The 12904-nt window shown below is 36.3% G+C and overlaps 1 protein-coding gene across 1 annotated transcript in view; it reads right to left on the bottom strand.

Annotated features, from left to right (window-relative positions):
• LOC308687553 (NACHT, LRR and PYD domains-containing protein 1 homolog) overlaps positions 1-12904 on the bottom strand; it is a 206430-nt gene that overhangs the window by 61291 nt on the left and 132235 nt on the right. The window contains exon 3 of the mRNA XM_081360156.1: positions 1023-2868. Within this exon, the coding sequence (XP_081216282.1) occupies positions 1023-2868 (1846 nt within the window). The remainder of the gene's footprint in view (positions 1-1022; positions 2869-12904) is intronic.

The following is a 12904-nucleotide window of genomic DNA, read 5'->3' as shown; positions in this document are numbered from 1 at the left end:
AGCTGTTGCCAATGTTAGATTTTTTTTTAAAACAATGTTCATTTTGTGATGAGAAGTCTTTGATTGTAATGCAAGTCCTGTTGAATGTTCTTACTTTGCACAATTCTATTAAACATACACGATTAAAATATGCTCGAAAACGTACTTTGACATAGTCTGTCATTTTTTATGTTTTGTTACCTTGAAGGGCTATATTTTTTAAATGGGGATATAAGTTTGCCTGTATTGCGGCTCAGTAATTTGCAAAATAGTCTTAAAAAGCAACATGAAAAAGAATTGTGATAAAATCGTGAATCGTGATTTTTTCTGAAAAAATCGTGATATGATATTTTTTCCATATTGCCCACCCCTACTTAACAATAACACAGAATAATTTATGTACAATATCGGATTTGGATCTCGTCTGACCGATACCTGATCGGCAAAGAATGGCAGTATCAGAGCGATACCAATACTGAGTATTGGATCAGTGCATCTCTATTCTGAACTGCTAAGTATTTAAATTCATTTGTGTACACTCAAAATATGTTGTGGCTTTGTAAAAAAACATTGTGGCTTTGTAAAATAAATAAAAGAAACAGGATGTGTTTTCTGTCATCTCAGTTTACTTCCTGTCAACTTGTTTGTGGAGCGCTTCACAAAAATAAACCAAACTCAGCAGAACACTGTCACAGTTTTTTCTTTTGTTTTGTTAATCTGTTGATTATTTAAGTCAAATATATTTAACATATTTATTCTTTTTATACAGGCCTATAGACTACGATTTTATGAAAACAAATTATTATTTTAATTTTAAATGTAACTCCATTCTCCTTAAATCATCCTGGCGACCCAGGGTTTGAAAACCTGTGCTCTAGGAAACTGAGTTTGGCTCCCCTAGTATAAGTGAACCTCAGGGAATATAATTCAAATTTAAATTTAAATTTAATAAATAATGTAAAATCTCCATGTCATGACCCCTGTAAAGATGTAAGATGCATTATTAAAAAGGATTCTTTAGCTATTAATGATTAAACACTCACAGAGCTTTTCTGCAGTTAACCACAGCTGGTACCAGTCTTCTTCTACCCTCAGCTGATGTGTTGTATTTCATGGTGTTCACCTCATCCAGCACCTCCTCTGAGATCTGAAGCATGTAGGAGATTGTAGAGCAGTGAGGCGGAGAGAGTTCCTCCTCTGAGTGTTTGTCTGATTTCACAAACTCCTGAATCTCTCTGGACAGAGTCTGATCTTTCACTTCCAGCAGACAGAGGAACAGATTGATGGATTGATCAGCTGAGAGATGATTAATATTCCACTTATCTTTGATAATGTCTTTAATGTCCTGTGTGGTTCTCCTGATGTTCTCTGAGCTGTTTTCTGTGTGTGTCAGTAGATCCTGTAAGAGTCTCTGATTGGACTCCAGTGAGACGCCCAGCAGGAACCGCAGGAACAGATCCAGATGTCCATTCTCACTCCTGAGGGCTTTATCTACTGCTGATCTTAGTAGATCATACAGAGAGACTTTATCAGACCTGAATTCATCCAGAAGCTGCAGTGGTTCCTTGTTCTTCATTAAATAGCAGTAAAACACATAGAAAGCAGCGAGAAACTCCTGAACGCTCAGATGAATGAAGCTGTAGACTTTCCTCTGATGAATCACAGATTCCTGCTTAAAGATCTCAGTGCAAATCCCAGAATGCACTGAGGCGTCAGTGACGTCTATGCCGCTCTCAATCAGGTCCTCCTCATAGAACATCACATTGCCCTTCATCAGCTGATGAAAAGCCACTTCAGCAAGTTTCACAGTCACTTCTCTGTTGGACTGCAGGAGTTTCTCTGGATCTCTCTCTTCATACTTCTGATTCCTCATGTTGATCTGAATCAGCAGGAAGTGGATGTACATTTCAGTCAGAGTTTGAGGGATTTCTGCACTCAGATCTTCTTCCAGGAGCTTCTGAAGCACAGTGGAGGAGATCCAGCAGAAGACGGGTATGTGGCACATGATGTGGAGGCTTCTTGCTCTTCTGATGTGTGAGATGATTCTGCTGGCTTGATGCTCGTCACTGATTCTCCTCCTGAAATATTCCTCCTTCTGAGGCTCATTGAATCCCTGAATCTCTGTCAGACGGTGGATGTATTTGGAGGGGATCTGATTGGCTGCTGCTGGTCTGGAGGTGATCCAGATGAGAGCCGAGGGAAGCAGATCTCCTTTCATGAGCTTTGACATCAACACACCCACTGATGAAGTCTCAGTCACATCAGAAACTTCCTGAGCGTCTGAAAACATCAGTGTGATTCTGCTTTCATCCAGACCATCAAAGATGAACACAACTTTACACTCCTCATAAATCTTTGAGTCCAGATCTTGAAGTTCAGGATGAAAGTCCAGCAGAAGTCTGTGAAGACTGTACTGATGATCTCGGATCAAGTTCAGCTCTCGAAATGGAAGCACAAACATGAAATCTACATCCTGATTGTCTTTTCCCTCGGCCCAGTCCAGAATGAACTTCTGCACAGAGACGGTTTTCCCGATTCCAGCGATGCCTTTAGTGAGAACAGTCTTGATCTGCTCTTTCTCCTGGCGTCCTGGTTCAGGAGAGGCTTTAAAGATGTCATTGCAGTAGATTGGAGTGTCTTGTGAGTGTTGTGTTCTGGCTGTTTTCTCCATCTGTAAAACCTCATGTTCTTCATTCACTCCTTCTCTCTCTCCCTCTATGATGTAGAGCTGTGTGTAGATCCTGTTCAGGAGGGTTTCATTCTCTTGGAGTTTCAGTCCCTCAAATAATCTCTCATACTTGTTCTTCATGCTGGCTTTGTGTCTGTGTTTGACTCTCTGTAGTTCATCATTCACTGGTTGAGGAGAATCCTGGTCTCCAGTCTGATCATCTATATTCACACTGCTGACATAACAAAATAGAACAGATTAAAAAAAATAAAGGAAAAATAAAGGTTTTGATGTATAAAATAATATCAACACAAATGTCAAATCTTGTATTTTCTGTACAATAAATCTCTTTCATTTCAGTTTCGTTTTGTTTAACACTTTTTGCAATACACATTTTTCCAATGCAGTTTCACAGTGAGCAGCTCAAAGTGACAAACTCACTCACTTTTTGAAGCCGGCAATAGTAAAGCAAGAATTTCAAAAATAAGAGTCCTGGTGTTTTTAAAATCCCATATTATGAATAAAGTTTTTCTGGTAAATTTTAGTTACATGTTCTATTAAATGTAGGGCTATTTATAATGAATAAATACAGTTTGAATTAGAAATATTTAAAAACTTTGTGTAATCTTTCTATTCTAAATGTCTTCTTGTATCCATTTATTAAAGAAAAACACATTATTTGACATTTACATTACATTACATATGCATTTATTAAATTTTCATTTTGCCCCTTTTAATGTGCTCCTAAACTTTTCAACTTTGAGCAAATGTGCTTCTTGGGAAGAAAGTAAGCATCAAATCCTGGCTTTTTTGTTTTTGACATGTTTACACTGACCTAGGGTCAGAGGTCACTTCTTCGCTGAATTCATGAGGATTCGTCGCTCCGTCACTATTCATTGACACACAGCTGGGGTCAGAGGTCACTTCATCACTGAATTCATGAGGATTCGTGGCTCCATCTCTCTTCATAGACACATAGTTGGATTCTGCATATGAGATACTGAGAAAACAGAAATAATTCTTCCTTTAGTTCTGTCTGCAGTTTCATTTATAAAAAGTAGGGCTGCAGCAATGCATTTGATTATCGATTATTTGCGTCTGTGCATTGTGCGCAGAAACCATCAGCCTTTACAGTAGTGAACAACACATTTCTATGGACAAAATACATATGTAAAACAGCGAAGGCCACATAGTGATCTTCTGCGGGAAAGGTGCATGATCTATCTGTCTAAAACATGAAAATGCTTTATATTTATAAGCTCTTTAAAACATGGGCGTAGCCTGGCCCCCATAACGACTTAAAGGTTTTACTAAAGATTTTTAAAATAACAATATTTTCAACTCAAAAGTAAATATGTATATAATGTAGTTATTTTCATACATTTTAAATTTTTATTTTGTAAATAAATGAATAAATCAAATCAAACTTGCTAATGCCTCCACCACTCTCATTTGCCAGTTGTCGTTTGACGAATCTGCATTTTGGCGGATAATAGCCTATGGCAGAGCCATGCGACATATATCTACAAAAAGATTGGTCTGTGCGATGAATAAATGTACCACTGTAGCACGCCTGCGATACAGTTTTGTAAACTTCGTTACTTGTGTTTGTTTTCAGACACAATAACAACAGTCGTTTTATACTTATGCAACATCATGATTTTTGATCGTGGATGATTTAATGTCTCCGCGATCTGCTTTTGAAGAAATATGGTAGTATCGTGCTTACAAAATACAAAACTGTAAAACTCGACGTACATTCACATCACATTAATGCAGAGGTAGAGTTACACTCACAGGACACTGCACTTATTCGCAATCACAAAAGCTCATTATTTGCTCCTGCTTTAAAGCTTTGCCGAGTAAACATTTCATTGGCGTTCTGTTCTGAAGTGATGCACTTTTTCTGAGCGTGTACGCCCGAAGCACTGCCAAATACACACGAGGGTTACATAAACACAGTTGGTTATGTCTAAAGTGAACGAAAACAGTTAGAGTTAACTGATGTCTGTTTCTAGATGCGTGCAGGAGCCTGTTTCAATAAGGAGGTTCAACCAACTCTGAGTTAAAACTTAACCCTCTGGGGTCTGAGCTGTTTTCTGGGCCTGGAGGTGTTCTGACATGCTCTGACATTTGTGGTTATTTCTGTTACTTGTGACATTTTCATGGCTAAAGTCTGATTACACTGTATTCAGCACAAACTCTGCTACAATAATATATCAGCAGCATGTATGTAAAAGTTTGTAGTTTTTAGATAATGACATTTATGCGTGGTTTGTGAAAATACAAAAAAAAAATCCCACTGAAATAAGGCCATGAAACCCATACTGATTATTTCTTCACAAGACTTTTGAAAATTGTATTACGTAGCCTAGAATATTTGCTCTGACTGCTCATTCAGAGAAGACAATATATTGCTTTAAAATTTTTACAACGTGTTTTGTGTGATAAAGCTTTATGCGCGAGGGGCGGATCACCTCATTAATATGTAAGCTTTTCACACCTGAGAAAGACAAAGACACTCCCTAATGGCCCTATTAGGAGGTATCAAGCTCTGCCATTCTGACCAACCTTGCACAAAGAATGAGGAGATTTAAAAAAGAATGGCTTTTAGACTGTTTGGATTTATTTACAACACAACATAATCCAAATATACACAACAAATGACAAAAAAGCACTCATTGAAAACAATGATCCAAAGAAAGAGACCTTTGTGTCATTCCTAAAAACATTGTACATACCTTTCATTTCCAAGGTGTTTGATTTTCACTTTACCATGCTCATGTACAGAGACTAATGTGAATGTTTAAGTCAGCAGGACTCAGTGACATCTGGGCCCTGAAAAAAAAAAAGTGAACATACTGATATCAAGAGAAAGGCCTGCACGATTTTGGGAATACATTTTAGATTTTTCTGGTTAAAATTGCTTTTTAAAATTCACAGAATACACACACACACACAGAAATGTTTCCAACAATATATAATATAATGAACACCAGGTTTGTTGTGCCTTGTAGGCATAGGCTATGCGCAGTGCTGCATAAAATAATAACAATAACCTATAGCAGCCTATAAATCTTCCAAAAGATTTCAGTAACAACTAAGCTAGAGAAAAATATATTGATTATCATGTTACTACAAATGTTTCCATTCGTTATGATGATATGAAATGAGATAATAGTAAAAACATGAAGCCGTTTGGTGCGTTTTGCTTTTCAAACGATCCAAAATATGATACATTCAAATGCGATCGCGCTCAAATATAAAACATTATGGTTACCATATACATATCTACGTTTGAGCAGATATCCACAAACACAGTAACAGTAAACACGGATCTAAATATTATAATATTCACCATATATCTAGCAACAGTTCAACTGCAATGTGAAATTTATGCAACAATAACAAACTAATATGTAAGAATTTCTTACCTTACATCTTTCTTGTCTTCAGATCGCGTTTTTCTTCTTCTGGGGTAAAGCCAATGTAAGCTCACGGAGCGTCTTTCAAACTCGACGAAAAGCAGAGACTGATGAAGTGTTTTGTTTTTGAGGTAATGAGCACGTTCGCGTTCCATGTGGAGATTTGCATGTGAATATCTTTTGTGCGAGTGGGCGTGGTCAAATTAAAAATAATTAGGAAGCGTTTGAGAAGCTGGACATCTTGTTGGTTTTATACAAATTACTTAAACAGAGAATATTTGTTTTCAGTTTGAATCCAATCATTTAAAAGTACACACTTAAATGTTTATAAAGGTATATGGCTCATAAATGTGTGACAAGAATTCGCTGAGTTTTGTTTCAGTTTATAGACGTGCTCAAGAAAAAAAAGTTCACCGCGACGGAGAGGCAGAACCCTGTTTATTTTCTTTATTTTACAAAAGCACAATGTTTTGATTTGATTGTAAGTGGACACATACAAAAGTAGAAATATCACAGATTCTTTTTTATATTTCTTTTTTCTGTATGACCATAAATGACGGAGTAATTTAAGTTTAAAGTGCTACAATGTGAAGAAAATCCAGCAAAACGCGCCGGACCGTTTTTCGACCTCAAAGGGTTAAACTCTGAGTTTTCAGTTTCAGAACAGCTGAATTGAGTTAGCTCAATCAACTCTGAGTAGGTTGACTCTGAGTTAAGCGTGTGCACCATGACTGTGAAAAGCCATGATCAATGGAGCTCTGAAATTATGATTCACCATGGCAACAGAACTCGACAAAAAGACGTCCACATACTTCCGAGTCTATACGCAAGTATAATTAAAACATCAAGGCTCGTATTCTTAACCCTCTGGGGACCAAGCTGTTTTTGGGGTCCTTGAGATGTTCTGACATGCCTTGACATTTGTGCTTTTTTCAGTTATTTATAAACATGTTAATGGCTAAGGTGTAAATTCACTCTATATAGCACAAACAGGGCTACCATAATATGCGAGCAACGTGTATGTAGATGTTTGTATTTTTAAGTGAATAATGTTTATGCGTGGTTATTGGAAAAAATAAAAATGAAAGTTGCTGAATTAAGACCACAAAACACATATTATATACATAGCTTCAAATTGATGTGAAAATAGTCTTGCTTTATCGTTCACAAAAAAAAATACATTGATTTAAATGGTGTAAAACAGGTTTTGCTTGGAAAGCCAATATGCGAGGGGGGCGTGAAGGAGGAGTAGTTTACACCTTAGATTACAATGTCCCACCCACTCTGCATAATGATTCTGCCTAATGAGCCATTCATTCAGGTGTGACACTGACTGAGCCACAATGCAAGGACAAAAGATTTATTTAGACTTATATTGACCATTTAAGATTTTGCTTACATCTCTCTTGTAAATATGTTTTGCTATTTTATTAAAAATGTTACAATTACAACAATAATTACAATTTCAACAATATTTCAAGTGTACTCTTTCTTTGTAAAAAAAAAAAAAAAAAAAAAAAGATTATAGGCCTACATTTTATCATATGTATTCATTAGTTTGAATATAGCCAACATTGGAACATCTAACATCTTAGTCTATGACTTTATTTTTGACAAAAATAGTATTTTATATATATATATATATAACGTTAGATATGAGCAGAAATTGCTAAACAAAAGCTTATTTGATGTGGCAGTATATTCTACAGTAGCCTAAAAACTGTTTAATACGTTGCTTATACAAATACATTTTATTTCAACATATTCCAGTCGATTTTTACTCATCTCAGTAGGCTATAGCAAAGCAGTTTATTCTTTCACACACAGACGCGCGATTCATATTTAGGCTAAACAGTCTTTACAAATATGTACCCTTCATTCATCTCACAGAAAGGCGAGTCATATTATAGAAATGCGATTCATCTTTTTGCGGTTTACATAGGCCTACACTAACGTTATTCCATAACGTTATTCCATAACGTTATTCCACATCAACACTTGAGAAAAGAAAACAGCCTACCTCACTCCTCAGCGGGATCTGCTCCTCATATCAGGAGATATTGCTCCTCATATCAGCACTGTTCTGAGGAATCTTTTCTCCATAAGGTAGGCTATATTATGCCTCACTCGCGACGCGCTGTGTTTACAGCTGATGTGGGCGTTTCACAGCTCTGAAATGGTTCTCAGAATTTGCGTTTGAATAGCACGCGCGCAGAAGCTGAGAATATTTGTTTTTTATATAAATTACTTCATTTAAAAGATGCGATCTCAAGCTTTATGCCCGTGGGTCTGTTTGCCTGTTTGACTGAATTTTCGCGGAGTTATAGATCATTTTCGAACGCGTTTCAAATGTGAGTTTACTGACAGAGAGAAGGCAGAAATCGCATCATGTTAATTTTTCTTTATTTGTCAAAAAGCAAAACACTTTATTTTTATTGTGAGTATACAGAAAAAAAAATAGAAACTGAACAGGATCGATTGATGTATTACACGAAAATGAAAGATCAAAATTAACAGAGGATTTAGTGTTTATTTTTCATTGCTAAAAAAAATAAACGAGCAAAACTCGCAGGCGCGTTTTTGGTCCCTAGAGGGTTAAAGCTTCTAAGAATCCTCTCAGAAAACTCCTAATTTATCTTAAAAACCTCTACGCAGGAGTCTTAGCTTAAGAGCGATTCAGGACCGATAACTCAGCAACTCTGAGCGAGGAAAAGACTACGGCTGCGTTCGAAACCGCATACTCAATGAGTAGGTACTTAATTTCAATGAGTACTTACTTAACGAGCGCTAAAAGAGTAGGTACTTTATAGCCAGATCTCGTTGAGTATGAATGCGAACCGGACATCTGCCATGTTGACGTTATCATGTGACCCACGACGCGTTATCACAAGCGCAACAACTTAAAAGATTTGAACGACACGTTTAATTAATCTATCTGTAAATATCTTGATATTGATTAAACTTGCTCATTTTGTGGTCATTTTGAAGAAACTGCTGCCCATTTATTTTGTGAATACATTTAGGGTTGATTTAAGTTTTTATATTTAACCCTACTAATGTGACCCACCGTTTTATCCTTAACGATATTATTTATTTTTATTACGAAATCTCAAAATTGTCATCTCTTGAATATGTTGCTAATTTCTTTATTTTATATCCAAACATTTTCAACCACAAGCAAAGGTGGCAATTACTGCTTTGTTGTCCTCTTTTTCTTGTTGAATTTAACTCTTTTCATCCCTCAGGCCTATAAATAACAAAAAATGCATTTAAAAAAAAAAAGTATTATAATGAATTATTTAAGAACATATATATTAAGATATTCAACCTTGTAGGTTATTTTTTCCTGTGTATAACATTTCACATTATGTATGCAAACCCATGATATATATATGTATATATATATATATATATATATCTCATGGGTTTGCATATATATATACCTCATAACATCAGTAACTTGACAGCCCTACCTAGAACGGTTTTCCTCAGCATTTGGAATGTCTGCACAAAGGGCAGCTGTGCGAAGTTTCGCCTTTGGAGAAAACTGTTGATTTTATATGCAAAAAATTCATCTTTGGTAAAGTATCATTAATATGCCATATGAAATAGCTATGCATGAATACACTCTAGATGTGTATATAGTGAACATATCTGCATTTTCATTCAAACAATAAATAAAGCATTAATTAAATAATTATATTTTATTAACTGACAATGTTTTTTACAATAAATGAATAAAAGAATGAATCAAAGTCACCATCACACAATAAACAAATGCATATACAAGTCAACACATGAAACAAAGCTTTATTGAAACTACAATCATGTATGTAGGCTGAAGGCGCTGAGGTTGTTGCTTGATGTGTTGTGCTTCACAATCTGAGGCAATAAGAGCAGGTGGAGTGATCAAGGGTCTCATAAGGGCAGGTGGAGTGATGGAGGGTCTCGTCCATGGCACCATCTCCAGGATTCAGCTCTGGGCTCTTCATCCTCAGCGCCTCACACCAGCCTGCTGGCATTTCAGATCCTACAAAATGCACAAACATAACACAAAAGCAGTCATTTTAACCGCACAATGTCATTTGATTTCAGTATTATTTAGAAGACAAAAATGCTTTTTTTCACAAATGCCGCCATCATCTTTCCTTGCAGGTCCTGCTCCACCACAAAAGCTGTGCAGCAAATGCACAGAAATCAAGAATCAGAAAAGTGCTGTAATAGCTCTGTTTGAAATTACAATAATTAAAATAAACTACAACTTAATATTTAAATAGATTTTGTTATTCATTTCTGTAGTATACTCACTCAAAGCCTTCATGAGCCACTCTCCACCGGATAAACACACATCTGTTCATCTGTTCCTGTAACATCCAGACAAGATTCACGTTACCTCTGTGATTTATGAGCTCAACACTACATTTACATGTTGAGGTTGTTTTAACTTTTTATCCTACATAAATGTTCCTCAATTTATCAACTACTAATAGACAAATAAAATAGATAACTTATGTTTAGTTACTTTATTTGTTCTACATAATAGCACACATTCATCACTCAGATGTCTATTTCATGTTGTGATGTGCTCTTCTGCAATACTTATTGAAGATTTTCCTGTCAGATGTAAATAGATATTTAAAATAAGCGTATTTATGATGTATATGGTTTATGTAAATCCACGTTAGAGACGTAACTTACGTGTCCTTACTGGAGCTCCCCTGTAACGTTTACATAATAAAACGTGTTTTTACATCAAAATCACTATACTATACTGTCTAACATCTTTACACCTTCAACAATTCATCAGTTTACTCTACAGTAGTTCAACACATGCAATTTTAACACAAGGAACCGTGTTTACTCACATTTGAAAGCACCCGCGTCGCTTATCTCTGCGATGTTTGATAATGACGTATCCTCTCGCGTGGCCTCCTGGGATAGAAGAGTATCCATCGGTTGAGCACTCAAAAATCTGGCCGGAAGCAGTAAGCCATCCGGGAACTTCTCGCCTACTCTTTTGTAAATACTGATGTTTCGAACGTACTGCTTCCTTCACGTACTGTTTTCGCCTACTATATAGTAGGAAAGTAGGCATATTCGAACGCACTTATGTCCGAATCTCGCGATAATTAGTACGTCACCCAGGTCATTCTCGCCTACTCTTTTGGATTCGTACATACTTTTTTGCTCGCCTACTCTTTTTCCCATACTAAATAGTAGGGAAGTATGCGGTTTTGAACGCAGCCAAACACTTTCATCTCAGTGAGGAGGCGGGGCTGACCCCGTTGCTGCGCATGACACAATCTTTTGAAGACTGTGATTGGTTGGTTGTCCAAGAAGAAAAAAAAGAGCTATTTTAAATATAGGGTCTATTCACACACACACACATTATATATATATATATATGTATATAAATCCGATTTTTTTTTTCATTTCCTATAAGGTATTTGATTGGCTTAGAATGATAAAAAATCTTCCACTCTTCCCATTACACTGATTGCTGTCTATTTAAGTGGTGGTTTGAATGTTGGTTTTAATGAAGCAAACATGGAATTTTTTCAAACACAAGAAAGCCCAAATGGACAGAGGAACAGTGTTTACTGTTAGCCCAGTTAGTGGATGAACACAAGGCCATCCTAAAAGGAGAATTCAGGCCGGGTGTCACGGCACAAGAAGCAGACGTGGGAGCTTATAGCGGTTCATAATAAATTATTAACGGTTCATTCCCCTGATTGTGTGCACCAGGAAAGCCTGCTATATTAATATAAGGTGGGAATGTCCAGTGGAAATGAACTTTGACACAGTAAGAGGTTCTGGCAGTGCTGTAATTGTGTGTGTGATCTAGTGCTGTAATTGTGTGTGTGATCTGCTTCCAGAAGGCTGTGACAGACCCAGATCATCACTGCTGCATTCTTGCATTTTCCCAGTTGCCAAATCTCTTAATGTAGTGATTACTTTAATTTCTGGTGCTACAACATTTCTGCGCTGTGTCAGAGATGTTAGCGTGTCTCTATAAGATCTGTCACAAACATGATCCCTGCACGATCTATAGCGTCTTATTAACTCACTGTCATCCATTGTCTGCAACACAGTTCTTCTCCTTCTCCATATTTCTGCCATGTTCTACTCTGCTAAAGAAACTATTCAGCCTCTTAAAAGTCCTCGTCCGTACTCATAACAATTCTGACCTTAAGTCCTCTTTTAAGGGTTAAGATGCTTTCTGAACTACTTTTTTCTTTACTAGGATTTTTTATTTAATTTAAGAGTAAACGTACACATTTCTAAGAATTTTCTTAGAATTTTGTCACTAGGAGCCGCTCTTTGCATTAAGATTTTTTATGAATACGGGCCCAGGTTTAAAACAGCTTGAGAGTGAGTAAATGATGACAGAATTTTCATTTTTAGGTGACCTATCCCTTTAATGTTAATAACACAACAAAAGAGAAAATCACTCACTACTCTTGACAGAAGAACTTTAATACAGTAGTTGTAATGAGAATCAATGTATAATTTATACACTGAAGTGTATATGACGGTTTATTTTTATAATTGTTCATTACATTTCTTTCTTTAATGCAAACAAATCACTTGTATAAAGTCTTATGGTTGTGTGGATTATTTTATAATTGAAAAAGCATGGAGCAGTGTATATGATGACTAAAATAGCTTGCAGTACCCTTCATAACATTTGGTCATTAGGTTGCTTTTTGAGGTATCCAAGGAGGCTTCTTGGTACCTGGACATAGTCTTGGAAAAAATATTGCAGAAATCTCATTTTTCATAATATCTTCCTCAAAAGTGAAATATAAACTGATGAGACTTGTGGCTTTCA

The sequence above is a fragment of the Scardinius erythrophthalmus genome (genome assembly GCF_964197995.2).
Source record: "Scardinius erythrophthalmus genome assembly, chromosome: 3".
Lineage (NCBI taxonomy): Eukaryota > Metazoa > Chordata > Actinopteri > Cypriniformes > Leuciscidae > Scardinius > Scardinius erythrophthalmus.
This window is presented reverse-complemented; position numbering and strand designations above follow the sequence as displayed.